General features: G+C 56.5%; 2 protein-coding genes across 4 annotated transcripts; one reads left to right on the plus strand and one right to left on the minus strand.

The window, feature by feature from the left end:
• Positions 1-635: 635 nt before the first annotated feature.
• Positions 636-5,769, plus strand: ELOF1 (elongation factor 1). 3 transcript variants are annotated; one of them, XM_033135396.1, is made up of 4 exons: positions 636-720; positions 4,512-4,645; positions 4,745-4,815; positions 5,109-5,769. In XM_033135396.1, the coding sequence occupies exons 2-4, from the start codon at positions 4,530-4,532 to the stop codon at positions 5,171-5,173; spliced, it is 252 nt and encodes an 83-aa protein (XP_032991287.1). In that variant the 5' UTR covers positions 636-720; positions 4,512-4,529; the 3' UTR covers positions 5,174-5,769. The 3 variants fall into 3 exon arrangements, with proteins under 3 accessions (XP_032991287.1, XP_032991288.1, XP_032991289.1); XM_033135397.1 differs by having other exon boundaries at positions 653-724; XM_033135398.1 differs by lacking the exon at positions 636-720 and adding an exon at positions 752-933.
• A 3,039-nt stretch (positions 5,770-8,808) lies between these two features.
• Positions 8,809-14,674, minus strand: CNN1 (calponin 1). The gene is made up of 8 exons (XM_033133374.1): positions 14,517-14,674; positions 12,459-12,580; positions 10,810-10,876; positions 10,582-10,719; positions 10,289-10,399; positions 9,650-9,796; positions 9,286-9,568; positions 8,809-9,255 (listed from the first exon to the last, which is right to left on the minus strand). Exons 1-7 carry the CDS (start codon positions 14,577-14,579, stop codon positions 9,323-9,325), a joined length of 894 nt encoding a protein of 297 aa, XP_032989265.1. The 5' UTR covers positions 14,580-14,674; the 3' UTR covers positions 8,809-9,255; positions 9,286-9,322.
• Positions 14,675-15,458: the final 784 nt, after the last annotated feature.

The following is a 15,458-nucleotide window of genomic DNA, read 5'->3' on the forward strand; positions in this document are numbered from 1 at the left end:
TTGTGGAGCCTTGTCCCCTCCCCAGGCACTGCCTCCCTATAAAACCTCTGCTATTAGAACCTCAGCAACTCAAAGTGTGGTCGGACCAGCAGCATGGATGTCACTGTGAAGCCGGTTGGAAAGGCAGACTTCCGGGCCCCACTCCCGACCTAATGAATCAGACCTGAATTGTAATAAGAGCCTCAGGTTCTTGTTCAAATTTGAGAGAGCGTCTTACAAGCCTCCCCCTCACCCTGAATCAGCCATATGGGTTTTTGCAATTCCTTAGCCCCGGGATATTTGAATGTGTCCCACTTTGGGGCGAGCTAGGTGGCCTGAGAGGAACTGGGGTTTGAACAGGAAAAGACAAGTGAGACACCCCCAGGAAGATGGTGCGACCGAGGCAAGGCTGCCTTTCCAGAGCTGGGATGGCCCGGCCCATCGCCCCTACAACGTGGGAACCACCAGCCCTGGAAATTGACCAGGAGTACTAACGTACGCGATACAGACAAACGTGCTCAGGCCTTCGCGCAGGCGCACTGCGAAACTCCCGCCGTCCCTCTCCCCGAATGCGAGTACGCATGCGCCCAGAGAGGCTAGAGGAGGCGGGACTGCTCGCTGGGTGGTCCCGGCAGAGAGTGGGCGGGACGTGTGGGGAGAAGAGGTGGTTCCGCTTCCGCTGAGAGCCGGAAGTCACTGTCTCTCGGGTGAACGAAGCTGTCCCAACGAGGGAAGGCGCGTGTAGGTGACTGTTCGCGCGGGCGGGCGTTGGAACCGGGTGGTGCTGGGTGCTCTTCGACTTGGGGGCACTCACGGGGACTTGGAGGAGGCGCCGAGGGCCTCGGGCTTGGGGGGTGGCCGGTCGGGGAGCTTGACTCCCCCAGGCCCTCGCGTGCCAAGCGCGGCTGCTCGTTTGCCTGGCTCCTACGGGCGGGAGGCGATGCCGAAGCCTCGGTGAGCATGGAGGGACCGCCCACCCACTACCTCTTGAGTTACAGCAGGATCAGGGGCCGACCCTTCTTCCATCCCAGCCTTGGCGCTCTTGGACTGAAGTCGCCACTGAAAGACAGGCCGAGGCCCCTGGGGCTTTATATGCAGACCAGCCCTCTTCTGGGGTGGGGGTGCTATAGTCAGCGGGTAAAATAAGATTCTGGGGCCCACCTGTAGCTTCTGATTCAGGAGACTCATGTATTCATTCAACAAGTAGTTACTGAGCGCTTAATGCATACCAGGCACTATGTGTGCTGGGGTTTCAACAGTGGGCAGATCATGCCCCGCCTCTCCAGAACTGACATTCCGGTGCGGGGAGATGTAGGGTGAGGTTCAGAAATCAGCGTTTAATGAGCACCTACAGGTGATTGTGTTGCGGGTGGTACCCAGGGCCGGACTTTGGGCGGGGGGGGGGGGGGGGGGCGGAAACAGTGCCCTGGCAGGTGAGAGCATGGACTGACTATACGTCTTAGTAAAGCCTGCAAGGTCTTGTGGGGTCTAACTGCTGCTTCCATCTTCTGTTGCATCTCATACCTGTCTCCCCATTGTTCACTGAGCTTCGGCTGTACCAGTTTTTTTTCTCTTTCTTAAGAGAAACTGCTTCTGCCTCAGACCTTTGCAGTTGCTCTTCCCTCTGCTTGGACTACTTTGCATGGTACCTTCTCTCATTATTCAGGCCTCAGCTTAAATGACTTACCAGAGGGTCCTTCCCACTCCACCCTTGAGCCCCCTTCTGGACGTGTTTACCTAGCCCTGGTATTAACCTCATAGGACTAACCAATATTTGAAATGATTTTGCTTATTAGTTAACTTGTCAAGGGTCTGTCTTCATCCACTAGAATATATTTCACAAAGGCAGATACCTTGCTTACCTCAATTGCAGCATTGCTGTGGTTTAGTGTAGGTAGGACCTGGCATTTGTTTATTCATTCATTCACTCAGTAAATATTTGCTGAGTGCCAGTTCTGTGCCACGAGCAGTTCTAGGCTCAGAGGATACAAAGAAAAGACAAAAATCCCTGCCCTCATGGAATTTACATTTGGAGTGTGTTGGGCAGGGTTGGAGATTCAGGGAGACCAATGAGGACGCTGTTGTGATAACCTGGGCCAGAGATGAGTGGGACTCCAGACTCAGACCAGGCACTGGCCCTGGAGGTGGTGAGAAGTCAGATTCTGAAAGTGTTTTAGAGGTAGAGCAGCAGGATCAGGGTCAGACAGGGGTGTCAGAGAGAGAAAGAAATCGAGGATGAGCCCGAGGTTTGGGGAAAGATGGATTTACTATCTGCTGAGATGGGGAAGACTGAGAGAGCAGGTTGAGGTGTCAGGAGCTTGGTTTTGAACAGGTTACATTTAAACCAGGGTTGTCCAAACTGCGGCCCGCCGGCCAACTGCGGCCCGCAATCCATTTTTTATTGGCCCGCAGCAAATTCCAAAAATATATTTAGTTTACTTAAATAAACCAGGTGAGGCAATACGTCCTTCACCTCGAGTGAGTGGCCCGGCTGTTTGTGTATTTTACCACATATGGCCCTTGGTGAAAACCGTTGAAAAAAGTTTGGACAGCCCTGCTCTAAACGTTTGTGAGCATCAGGTGGAGATATGGCTGACGTAGGTAGACAGGCGAGTGTGCGGTTCAGAGGCAACATCAAGGCCGGAGAGTCAGGTGGCATCAGTGTAGAGGAGGCATTTGAAGCCCTGAGGCCGGGTGAGATCTCCGTGGATGTGAATGTAGACAGAGAGGGGAGGGGCCCAAAGACTGAGCTTGGGGACTCCTGTCATTAGAGCAGTTGTGGCGGTGGGGGGAGCAGCAGCAGCAGAGACTAAAAGGAGCTGCCAGGGAGGCAGGGGCATGAGAGTGCAGGGTCCTGAGAGCCCTGTGGGAAGGGCGGCAGGAGGGAACCAGTGTGTCCAGTGCCCTGAGGAGTGGCGCCTGCCCCTTAGGGTGAGTGGTGGAGGGAGAAGAGGAGGTAATGCAGAGGGCACGTGCAGACAGCTCTGCTGGAAAAGCCTGCAGAGAATGTTTGTTTGTTTGAATGATGGGAGCGGTGGTAACGAGCGTGTTTGCTATTGATCCAGTAGAGAGAGGAAATGTGATGGGGATCCAGAGTACAAGGTCACACGCTGTTTTTGTAGGGAGCACAGACATTGTTCCAAGGCAAAGGAGGAAAGGCCGAATGTGTGGTCCTGGGGGCTTATGGATGTTCTCTGCCAACTGCTTCTGTTTACTCAGTGACTTGGAAGCACCCGCAGTTAAGAATGAGGATGTGACATAAAAATCAATGGCTAAATGTGAGTGAAACTCGGGTCTTTCTTCTGGCAGGCTGCTGACCTCCCCTGTCACGGAGGAATGATGCTAGAACAAGCAGTGGACAGAGAGAGAGAAAGATGGGGTGTGACTGGGGAGTGGAGCTCCTTGGGAGGTTCCGTGATGGTGGATGCAGAGCCCTGAGCCCAGCACCTGGCATAGAGATGTGCTTAGTGGTAGCTGCTGCCTCCGAGGCATCTGCCCCTAAACGTCCCTTTGGGATCTGACGCCATCATTTTCCCCAATACTCTGTTCTTCCCGTATGTTAGACATCAGAGAGTGGTGCCACCTTCTCCCCCTGCTCACCAACTCTGTCCCCCACCACCATCTTGGGAGTCATTCTGGACTCTTCTTCCTCACACTGCACTCTCTCTGTTGACTTGCCTCCCCAGTCTTGCCTGTCTCTCCGCCCCAAACAGTTTTGTCCTACTTCTGACTTCATCCAGACTTTTGACTCACGTACCTCAGTCCCTTAAAAGCAGAAAATGATTTTCTTATTTCTCTCCCCGTGGCCTCCAGGATCCATCTAAACATTTGAAACCTCCTGTCTGCTCCCTCTTCAGCCTGTACCCCCTCTTCAACCTGCATGGTCCCCAAATGCTGGCCGGGCCCTCAGATACCTGCCCTTCAGCCTTGCATGTTGTGTTTCTCTGCTCAAAACACTTGTCCTCACCTCTCTGCCCAGCAGCCCCTGACTTGGCGAGGCTGCCAGGGGCCCATCCAGAGGCTCTCAGATCCCTTGAGTGTCATTCCTCCTTGTGTCACTTGCCTGTCCCATGACAAGAGGAGCAGCTGTTTCTAAGTCACCAGCTCCTGAGCACTTAGACTCTGCCCAGCCCTGGACAACTGGCCTGTAAGAGTCCCTCGTGTCGTCCGTACCAGGAACAGTGGCTTCCTGTGTAGGTGCCAACGATGAATGGGTCAGGCAGTGTGCAGGCACTTACAGTGTGTCATGTTGGCCCCTCTGAGATAGCAACCGCAGCTCTGTTTTATAGATAAGGAAACTGAGGCGCAGAGAGATTAAGTAACCTACTCAGAATCACGCAATAAGTGGGGGGCTGGGGTTAGAACCCAGAGCCTGCTCCCACCTCCACCCAGAGTGCACTGGCATTGTTCTGTCGTACAAGTCCTTCCTTCACCATAGGCCAGCCAGGCCAGCTTCCCGGCCTGCTTCCAAGAGCATCTGGAGGGACTCATGGGTCCCATGAGTCGCTGACTTCTGTCCCCCTATCCCATAGGTTCGCCCTCCTACAGGCATGGGGCGCAGAAAGTCAAAACGGAAGCCGCCCCCGAAGAAGAAGATGACGGGCACCCTAGAGACCCAGTTCACCTGTCCCTTCTGCAACCACGAGAAGTCTTGTGACGTCAAAATGTGAGTAAGGGGTGGGGGCCTCCCTTCCCCTCAGTCAGGAGGTGGCTCCCCCCAGACGTAGGCCTCTTCACTCACCAGTCCCTCCATCTCCTGTTCCAGGGACCGTGCCCGTAACACCGGAGTCATTTCTTGTACTGTGTGCCTAGAGGAATTCCAGACACCCATCACATGTATCCTTGGGAAACTGGGCTCTTTCCAGGGGGTAGGGGGGTGGTCAGGGCTGCTCCAGGGCACCTGGCAAAGGGCAAGGGGCCTAGAACCCAGCCCCTGCAACTCTGGCCGTGCTGTGTGCCCTGGTGCAGGGCTGCGGCCACCCAGAAGAATGGGTGCCACCTGCTGACTTAGGTTGGGGCACAGTGTGCAGGGCTGGGGTCTGGCTGACACCAGCATGAGCAATGTCAGCACGAGGTGTATAGCGGAAGGGGTCCAATGCTAGTGGTTGCCCTTGACCTCAGTGGCTCAGATCTGTCAGAACCAGTGGATGTGTACAGCGATTGGATAGACGCCTGCGAGGCAGCCAATCAGTAGCGATGCAGAGGACCCACCCCCTTGGCAGCCCCGCAGCTGTGGATTGGGTACCAATCCAGAGACATTCCTGGGGTCTAGGGTGGGTCCAGCGCCCTCACAGCTCTGTGTGTGGGTGTGGGTGTAGGTGTAGTGGGAGTGCGTGTGAATGTGTGGCCACAAGTGTGGCCATGGCGTGTGCTCATGGGCAGGGGTGGAGTTGAGTTGCTAGGCCCTGGGAGCCTGAACTGTCTCCCTTGGCTCCGAAAGCCTTTGACTTGCTCCCTCCTCCAGCCCCTGACCCCTCTGGCTCTGAAGCCCTGGCTCCTCCCGGGGCCGATGTCCTGACAGCCTGAGCAAGGGCAAGACCCTCAGAGACAGCCTTGGGACTCCAGGCCCCTCACCCACCTCCCCAGCACCTGACCCATTTGAACTGGATTGCCCGTCCTCCTTGCCTGCCTTCCAAGGCCTGTGGCCTGGGATTCAAAGCCACAGGCACCTCGGCTGGGCCCTGGTAGGGCGACCCCGATTCATGTTTAGTACCTTCTATTAGAGGACGGAGAGGCTGGGTCTGGGCCAACTGTTGGTCACTAGCCCTTAAATAAAGCAGTCGCTGCAAACTCCTGGCTCTTGGATTTCCTGGGTTCTGGTCACCCCCCGGGGCTCAACAAGAGGGGAGGGAGAGACTAACTTGGCCAGGCCATTGGAAATGGGTTTGGTCAGTCCTTCAAACTGTCCAATATTATCCACTCGATAAGCATTCATGATGAAACCAGGGCAGTGCTGGGCACAAGGGACATCGAGGAACCCACAGACATCTGGGCAAGTCTTTAGTCCCAATGAGAAACGGGGCCAACAGAGCATGTGGCGGGGGCGGGGGTCAGGGCAGCCTTCCTGGCCTGAAGGAGGTGATGCTCCAGGGCCCCCTGTTCCCGACGCTCTCAGGCTTGCCTGCCTTATGCCGTGTCCCAACAGCCGCCCTGTGAGGCACGTGCCTCAGGCCCACAGATGAGAAAACTGACCCAAGATCCCACAGCCAGAGGGTGGTGCAGCTGGGCCTTGAACCTGGGAGACCTGGCTTCACAGCCCAGGGTTCAGGCTGAGGGAACAGCTGGTGGCTTCCTGGGGGCTATAGGGGACAGGGAGCTCGGAGGAATAAGAGTCCACGGCAGGGAAGAGTCTTGAAGGCTAGAGGTGGTGCCAGATGCAGGTGTGTGTTACAGTAAATATTGGCCTGGTTCGAGGCACAGAGCTCCCAAAACCTTTGAAATTTCCTGAGTGATCACCCAGGGTGGGGCTGGTCACCAGAAAGACCAAGTGATTACTGCATGGGAACGGCAGCCACACCTACCCACCTCTGGGAAGAGGGAATGGGTGGCTACTAATTAAGCTCCCTCAAAACTTCAACAGGATCCAATACATGGTGATGGAAGGAGACCTGACCCTGGGTGGTGGACACACAGTGTGATATATAGATGATGTAATACAGAACTGCACACCTGAATCCTATGTAACTTTACTAATAATGGTCACCCCAATAAACTTTAATTTAAAAAAAAAAACACTTCAAAAAGATTTGATGAGCTAGGTTGGTGAACACGTGGAGGTGCTGGGAGAGGGCATGGAAGCTCCACCCCCTTCGCCGTGCCTTGCCCCACACATCTGGCTGTTCCTGAGTTATATCTTACAATAAACCGTAATCTAATAAATAAAATGCTTCTTCTCTGAGTTCTGTGAGCTACTGGTAAAGTAAACCCAAGGAGGGGCTGGTGGGCAAACCCGATCGGTAGCCAGTTGGTCCAAAGCACAGGTAACAAGCTGGACTTGGAATTGGCACCTGCAGTGCGGGTGGGAAAGGCCGTCTTATAGGAGCAGCCCCTTATCCTGTGGGATCTGACGCTGTCTCCCGCTGGCCAGTGTCAAAATTGAGTTCATTGCTTGGTAGTGTTGGAAAAAGCACGCATCTGAACATGACTGATGGTAAGTGCCTGGGCACTCGTGGTGCCCTCAAGTGGTCTCCTGGGTACGGAGGTCCTGATGCTCAGCAGCGGGGGGCAGACCCAGCTCCTCTTCTTGCTTTGGATTGCTCTTTGGTACAGTGGGAAGGATGATGGAACCTTCTTCCCGGGGCCATGCTGAGGATGGAGACACCTAGCACGGTGCCTAGCATGGCTTGACCAACTCGGGAACCTACCCCAGGTAGTGAGGAATGTGAATAGCCAAGGAAGATGCTGAGCTGGCTGGAAGCCCTGACCACCAGGCCCAGCCTCTGGGTCTGGCGTGTGCCCCCAGAGGGCCGCCCTGCCCTGCCCTGCCCCTTCCTGCTTCCCCCACCTCCCCTCCAAGGCCCAGGTAAGGTATCCTGGCCCAGGCGGAAACCAGAAGACATGGGCAGACCAGCCTGGATGGTAGGGAGGGTTGCCTCCAGGGTCCAGGGAAACGGGGTTTATTCCTCTGGCATCTAGGGCCCGCCAACCCCAGTCTCACAGGCCAAGTGCTAATATGGTGCTGTTTTCCTGAGGAGGCAGGGCCCAGGGCCAGGCGTGCATCCTCCTCAGTATGGCTTCCCATGCTGGCCATGGAGGAGCAGGACTCACGGTAGCCAGGCCAAGAGCGCCTGGAATCTGGTTTACAAGGCCCCAGGGACTGTGCATCTATGCATGTGGGTTGTCTGGTGTCTTGTCTCTGTAGGTCCCCACATTCCAGCCTTGTCCCCTGCCCTGTGGAGGAAGGGGAGGAGGCTGCTCTGTGACCCCTGCATGGCTGCATCCTCTCCTTGGAACCCTGGCACTGGTGGCTTGCAAGAAGGATGGCTGGGGCCCACATCACAGGACAGGGTCCCCTCTGAAATGTAGGAGGGTTGGGGCTCTGTCCCCAGACTTGTAAGGTCCTGGGCTAGCAGGCGAGACCAGAATGAGCCCTAAGAGGGCAGAATGAGCTGGGCACATGCTCTGTGCCAGTCGGTAAAGGGCTTTTGCCCTGGGCCTCTGAAGTGCCCATCCTCCCCCACTGCCCTCTCCCCCACCCCCACAATCCACTCCAGGACTAAAGGGCTCCCCCTGCCCACAGGGGCGTCCCAGGACCTGGCTTGTCCATTCTCATTGGTCGGTGCCAAATATCCCATCCGGAGGTGTCGTTTAAGCTTCCCCATGACCCCCTGCTTGCTGTCCCTACTTTCCAGATGAACAAACAGGCCTAGAGAGGGGAGGTGACGCCCAAGGTCATCTGGTCCCATCTAGCCTGTCTCAGCACTTGGGTTCTTTCTCACCGCAACCCATAGGCTCCCAGGGAAGGTACATGAGCCCTGAGCATGTGTGTGAGTATTGTGTACGTCTGTGAGGGTGTGCATTGTCGTGTCTTTTTATGTAGGAGTGTGTGCTGCATGTGTGTATCTGTATACCTAAGGCTGCAGAGAGTGTGTGCACACCATACCAAGTGGTGTGTGTGTGTGTGTCTTTTGTGTGTGAGTGCGTGCTTGTCCTGGGTCCAGTCGAGTGGCTGTGAGTGGCTGTGAGTTCCGTGTGTGTATCTTAGGGTGCATGTGAGTATGTGTGCCTGAGCAGACGTATGTGCTGGCAATGGCGCCTATCTGAGCAAGGCTGTCTACACATGTGCAAAAGCCACACAGGCCCTGGGACAGAGCCACCTGAGTCCTTAGATGATTTTACAGCCATTTATTGTGCTCCAGTGAAGTAGAAAAAGAAAGTGCTCGCGTTACAAACGCCGCTGTCACATCCACGTATGCCAGTCGCTGCAAACCAAACCGCGTGTGTCCGCTGGGTCTCTGGGCATGCAGTTGGCTCCCACTGCGGGAATGGGGTGGGGGCGGGCAGAGCCTGGGCTCTGGGGGCTTCGCTTGGGGGGGCTGCTTGTCCTGGGGGGACCCACTGTGAGGGAGTTGGGGGACAGCTGGGGTAGCTTTGTTCAGTGCGTCTTTTGGGTGCTGTTGGGAACACCCAGCTCAATCAATGTTGGACCCTGCAGCAATCCAGGGAGGAGGGTCCCCTTCCCCCCACCAGCCTCCCAGTTTGCTCCCCACAAATGCTAACCCTGTCGGCAGGTGCCAGGGGGCTGGAGGGCGCCATGCAGGGGGCGGGGGTCAGCAGGGCCGGGTTGGGCCCTGCTGAGAGCAGCAGCTGGCCTCCCTGGGGGGAAGGCAGAAGGCCCAGGGCCCTATGCAGAGTTGTAGTAGTTGTGTGGGTGGTGGTTGTGGGCGGGCTCGCCCAGCTCCGGGTACTCCGGCGTCAAGCAGTACTTGGGGTCATAGACCTGGCGTGGCAGCCCATACACCGTCATGCCCCGCTGTGAGGCCCCCTTGTTGCTGCCCATCTGCAGGCTGATGTTGAGTGTGTCACAGTGCTCCATGCCCAGCCCTGGCTCGAAGATCTGCCGCTTGGTCCCGGGCGCCGTCATGCCGGCCTGCAGAAGGCAGCGTGTTCAGGCTGTGGGCACGGCAAGGGGCAAGGGCCCCCCAGCCCGCCCCACAGTCCCCCAACACACCTGGCTGGCTCCCTTGTTCGTGCCCATCTGCAGACTGATGGTGGCCTGGTCCAGGGGCTGGTCTGTGCCCAGCTTGGGGTCATAGAGGTGGCGCCGGGTGCCATAGGCCGTCATGCCCTGCTGGCTGGCAAACTTGTTGGTGCCCATCTACAGAGCCAGAAGGAGAGTCACCTCAAGGGTTACAGAGCCTCACTACGCACCATGAGACACACTGACATCAGTGGGCACACACAGCCCTCTAACAAGGCAGTGTCCACCCTGGGGCTACAGACTAGAAACTGAGGCCCAGAGAGAGTGCATCACAGCCCAGTAAGTGGCCCAGAGCACCCGGGCCTGACCTCCAGGGTTCAAGTCTCAGCCTGGCCTCTCGTCACCTTGATGATCCTGACAAGTGAGCTAGCTTCTCTAGACCTCAGTTTCCTCATCTATATAAAGGGTATGATGGTAACAGTACCCACCCTTTAGAGTTGGAGGAGTGAGTTAGGATATGGAGTTAGAACACAGTGCCTGGCATATAGTTTAGTTAAGGCCAGATAATACTGTCCCCAAAGGCCTTCAGGGACCAGGCCGCTTTCCCGGCCTCCTTGACCTCCCGCCTTGGCTCAGCAGCAGAAGACCCAGGTGAGGAAGGAGCAGTACCTGCAGCCCAATGATGTTCCGCCCTTCTCGTAGCTTTTCCGGCTCAAATTTCCGCTCCTGCTTCTCTGCGTACTTTACCCCCACGTTCACCTTGTTCCCTTTCGTCTTGGCCTGGGGGTGGAGGGGTGGGCAGGGACTGGCGAGGGAGCCACTGTGCTACAGGGTTCCCTCCTAGCACCTGCTCTCCCTCTCCCACCCACCCTGGGCTCAAGGACAGGAATGGACCCACTCAAATCCTAACCCAGACTGCCCACCGCCCCCCTGCCCCAAACCCACCCTTGCCCCGCACTCACCATGCTGGCCAGGGCCAGGAGGGTGGACTGCACCTGGGTGTAGTTGGTGTTCTCGAACAGGTCATTGGCCTCAAAGATGTCATGGGGCCTCACCCCGTACTTGGTGATGGCCTTGATGAAGTTGCCTATATTCTCCAGCTGGAGGGGAGTCAGTGGTAGGAGGTGGTTGGGGGGAGGTCTGAGGGGGTGTGGCCAGGGTTGAAAGAGTTAAAAAGAGTCAGGGCTCACCTGGTGCCAATTTTGGGTCGACTCATTGATCTTCTTCACGGAGCCTGGCTGGAGCTTATTGATGAACCTACAAGAAAGAAGTGGGAGAGAGAAGTGACAGAACTCGCTCCTTCCTCCGCGGCTTAGGAAACCCACCCTTCCGGGGGCATAGGCAAAGCCCTCAGACTTTTCCTTGACTCGCTCTGCCTTCTCTCACCCCCACATCCAATCCCTCAGCAAGGCCTCTTGCTCTGCCTTCTGAAAACATCCAGAACACCACAGCTTCCCACCACACTGCTCTGAGCCCCCAGGGTCTCTCTCCTGGGCTCTTGCGATGGCCTCCCAGTGGGCTCCCAGCTTCCACCTTGTTCCCTACAGACCCTCCATCTTGCAGCAAGAATGGCCTTTTCAAAACAATTCCAGTTACTCCCCACTTCAAAATGCTCCCATGGGTTCCTAACTCCTTAGCATGACTAGAAGGCCCCAAGTCATCGGCCGCCAGCTAACTCCTTCCACTTCCTGAAGCCGGCCATTCCTAGCTCTTCCTGGAGCACGCAAGGCACGTTCCACCTCAGGGCCTTTGCATTGGCTGTGCCCTTTGCTTGGCCCACTCTTGCCTCAGATGTTCACCCTGTTCCCTCCCTCACTCCAATCAAGGTTCTGCTCAAATGTTACTTCTTCAGAAAGATCTCCCAGACCATTCTATACAAAGCAGCAACCCTTCACCCCGCCCAGCCCCCATCTTTCCCCACTGACTTCTCCATGGCACTTTCCACCACAGGCAAGTATGTGATTATTTCATTGATCACTCGATTGATCCCCCACTAGGTCTAAAGCTCCATGTGAGCTCCGAGGCTGTTTAGTTCAATATCTCCAGTGTCTAGACCTTGCACACAGCAGAAGCTCCATAAATGCTGGGTGCGTGAAGGACTGACAGGGTGGGTGGCTCTGCGCTCTTCGCTCCCTAAGCCCTGTCGGAGCTGGGACACCAGGCTGTCTCCCTCTTCTGTGTTCCCTGTGGATATGGTAGAAAAAGATACTCTCCCGTCCTCCCCTCCCCCTTCCCAGTACCTAGGCTGCACCTTCCGGAACCTTACCAAGGGCACACTCTGCACCTCATGGTTACCCTGCCCTGGGTCAGACTCCAAGATGCAGACAGGACCTCTACTAGGCCCAGGGCCCCTCCCGCCCAGCATTAGGGCTGAGGTTGTATCTGGGAGCTGTGAGGGGTTGCATCTTCCTCAGTGATTTAAGTTCTGAGACAGGTAGACAATCAGGGCCCTCTTAAATTACTGTGGCATATCCCTTGTGTCACCAAGCCATGATGGACAGCCGTTGTTCCCCATTGTCTTTTAGTTGTGACCACTCTTTCTTGGGACACTAGAGGCCTTAAATGGGCCTGTGTGCCCTGTATGCATGGTGGTTAAGAGGCTAGAATGTGGAGACATTTCCGTTGGAACAGCGTGGGACTTTGAGTGATGTGTTTTACCTAACTGAGCCTCAGTTTTCTTTCCTGTTCAATGGGCACAATGATTATTTGCCACGTCAAGAGGACTGTTTCAAAGTCTGAGATATAAAGTGCCCAACCCAGGAGGGACTGAGGGGGAGAGATGAGTACCAAGTTGGGGAGTAGCCCTAGGCAGAGTCTAGGCCACCAGTGTCCCACTCACTCGCAAAGAATGATGCCATCTTTGAGGCCGTCCATGAAGTTGTTGCCTATGCGACGTCCTGTCACCCCCTCAATCCACTCTCGAAGCTCCTGCTCCCGATGGAGGTCGTACTTCTGGGCCAGCTGGGGGTGGGGGGCACAGACATGATGGTGAGGATGCAGGTGGGGGGAAGCTTTGCTCTCTAAGCCTGATAACCTTCTTTGTTCCTTCCCAACTAAGGCAATTCTGCCACAGTGTCCATGGGAGTTGGGGGTGGGGTAGGCTGAGGGGGCTCAGGGCCAGGACTGAGATGGCACCTGCCCAGGGGGCCATTCCGGGCATTCTGAGGTTTGGCACCAGAGAATTCAGACAAGGGTGGGTGGAGAGGGGGATACTCTGAGCTGGGGGGTGGCGCCTAGCCTCCTGGTTCCCCCTCCAGGCCAAACTTGGGGCTTTGCTTCCCCTGGCCCTGCCCCCCTTCACCCCCCCTGCTGGAAGACTGGGTGCCTCAGGCAGTGGGGGAGGAGACCTAAGAGGGTGCCCCTGAATGCTGCCTGGCAGAGGACTGCCCCAGGCCCTCATCTTGGGGGCTCCAGCTCTGGCTGGGGTCTGAGCTTGTCTTTGTCTTACTCCTGGCCCTGTGCATTGTGTCTGTATTTCTCTGTCTCTCTCCCCATCTCCCGTGTCCTCTGTCTGTCTCCCTGCTATGCCTGTCTTTCCTTGGCCCTGTCTTCCCGTCCCCACCATCTCTCCATGTCTGGCTGGGGGTGGGGCTCATGGTCCGTCCATCTCTGGGTTTTCAACTCGGACTCCAGTTTTCCTGCCTCTGATGGGAGTGGGGATCGTCTGTCTCCCCCCTCTGCCCCTCCATCCCCGTCTCAGCCTTATCTCGCTCCTGGCTTGCCCTCCCACATCTGTCTCTCTCCTGTCTCAGGCTCTCAGAATCTCGTTTCTCTAGAACCCTCTCCCCCAGCCCAGACAGGCTCCCAGCCACTGGAGGACAGGGCTGCCCCTTCCGGGGGAGGGGGAGGTAAGGGGGGTGGCCCCCTCACCTGGTCCCGGGCCCTGCCGTCCCCCTCCCCACCAGCCGGATTTATAAAGCAAACCGGCCCTTATATAGCGCGGCCCTGCGGGCCGGGCTCCCCAAGGCCGCCTTATATGGCTTGGCGGCTCCGCTGAGCTCTGGGGCCGGCTCTGAAAGGGGGAGGGGGGGTGGTGCTGGGATGTGTCTCCAGCCTGAGCACCCGCCCCCCCACCTGCTCCCTCTTCCAGCCACGAGGATTCCCGACACAGGTTCCAATCCCAGCTCCAAACTTCCTCTCTGTGGAACCCTGGCAAAAGCCACCCTCTGCCTCAGTGTTCCTCTCTGTCAAATGGGGCTGGGATTCCTCTCGTGGCAGGCCTCAAGGGAGCATTCCAGTGGGTTGGGGACTTCAAATGTGCTGCCCTAGAGAAGCTGACCCCATTCTGGTGTAAAGAAGGTGAGCCCAGGGTCCTAGCTGTACACCGCCCTTTTGTAGGACCCTAGCTGCTTGCCTCTCCTCTCTGAACCTCAGTCTACCCATCCATAGCATGGAAGTTGTGTCTCAGTATCTTCTTAATTCCAAAATTAGGAGACTCCTGCCGTATCTCTAATGCCCACTCTCTGCCCTCCTCAGCTGTCTCCTTATTCCTTCAAGATCTCCCACACTTTCTGGGCCTCACCTCCCAGGAACCCCAGCTCTCAAGTACTCCCCGACTTCTTTGTCCTGCTAGGGAAGTAGGGAAGATCAACAAGTCCTCCCCCAGGCCGCCATAAAAACAAAGGGTTAACGGGATTTTGATCAAATGTTGCCTTCAGAATGGCACAACTCCCTCTGTTTACCTGTGGCTGCCTGTGTGCCCCCACTCCACCCCCCAACCAGAGCTGACGGCTCTGGGATGCTCAGGAGGGCAGCCCCTGCGGCACACTTGTTCCTCTTCCCTTTTATGTTCTAAGTCACATGGGATAGGCAGGAGGGGATCCAGGGAACCCCAAGAGTGGGGCCTCCTGCCTGGCAGGGCATGTGGGCCAGGCCAGGGGAGGCACTCCAGCCCTACCTTGTTCTTGACTTCGGCTGACAGCCCGTAGGCAGGGCCTCGGTTGAAGTGAGCAGAGGACATGCTGGCCAGTGGTGGGCAGTGGTGACAGTGGTGCTGAGGACCGGGCAGCAGCTGAGGCTCTGTCTGTACCCTCTTCCCTCCTCACACGGTTTTGAAGCTCCGGAGGCGGCCCGGGCCTCTTCCAAGTCCATCCCATTGGCTGCAGAGGCCTGCCAAGGGGCGGGACGCCCCCACCTCGGCCACCCCCACCTCGTGATGTCAGGGCCTTGGTATTGGGAGCTGATTGTGTCATTGTTTCCACCTAGAGGGGCGGCCTGGGTTATTCTTTGAGGGGGTGCTTAGCCAGACAGAGACCAACCTTTCCCTCACTCCTCCCCTCCCCCAACTGTTCACTGGGCCCTGGCTGGGTCTCCTAGACTCTTTGTGTCTGTCTCAGAGGCTATCTGTGTCTCTGATGCCATCTCTCCATGTCTCTCTCCAGCTTTGAGGCAAGACAGCCACACGTGGTAGTTTAGCAAGCACCACCTTAGGTTTAACTCCAGACATAACAGACCATAACTGTAGGCAAGTCCCTTCTTCTCTCTGTTGCCACATCCGTAAAATGGGTTAATGATAGTCCCTGCTTCATGAGGGTGTTGTGAGGATCAGAAAAAAAAAGGCCTCCGACATGCCTTCCCAGTGCCAGGCACAGGGGAAGAAGACTCAGGGAATAGCAGTATTTCTGCTGAGAATCTGGCACCCATTTCTGTCCCCTCTAGCCCCTAATAAGGTCTTGGGGTAGCAGAGATCCTGGATCTCACCTCCAACTACCCAAGGGTTGCCTAAGCCACAGTCCCTCCAATTCTTGGGGGACCCATTTCTGGCACCCATTTCTGTCCCCTCCAGCTCCTCATAAGGTCTTGGGGGAGCAGAGATCCCGGATCTCACCATCTCCAACTA

The sequence above is a fragment of the Rhinolophus ferrumequinum genome, chromosome 18 (genome assembly GCF_004115265.2).
Source record: "Rhinolophus ferrumequinum isolate MPI-CBG mRhiFer1 chromosome 18, mRhiFer1_v1.p, whole genome shotgun sequence".
Classification (NCBI taxonomy): Eukaryota; Metazoa; Chordata; class Mammalia; order Chiroptera; family Rhinolophidae; genus Rhinolophus; species Rhinolophus ferrumequinum.

What these genes read in the sequence shown, in the direction of transcription:
- CNN1 (XM_033133374.1), bottom strand. Translation starts at nt 14,579, where the DNA reads ATGTCCTCTGCTCACTTCAACCGAGGCCCTGCCTACGGGCTGTCAGCC. An exon ending in CAGCCGAAGTCAAGAACAAG is followed by an intron (nt 12,581 to 14,516) that starts GTAGGGCTGGAG and finishes CCCCACCCCCAG; the next exon opens with CTGGCCCAGAAGTACGACCT. An exon ending in CGAACAAGGGAGCCAGCCAG is followed by an intron (nt 9,569 to 9,649) that starts GTGTGTTGGGGG and finishes TGCCTTCTGCAG; the next exon opens with GCCGGCATGACGGCGCCCGG.
- ELOF1 (XM_033135396.1), top strand. Translation starts at nt 4,530, where the DNA reads ATGGGGCGCAGAAAGTCAAAACGGAAGCCGCCCCCGAAGAAGAAGATG. An exon ending in AAGTCTTGTGACGTCAAAAT is followed by an intron (nt 4,646 to 4,744) that starts GTGAGTAAGGGG and finishes CTCCTGTTCCAG; the next exon opens with GGACCGTGCCCGTAACACCG. An exon ending in ATTCCAGACACCCATCACAT is followed by an intron (nt 4,816 to 5,108) that starts GTATCCTTGGGA and finishes TCAGTGGCTCAG; the next exon opens with ATCTGTCAGAACCAGTGGAT.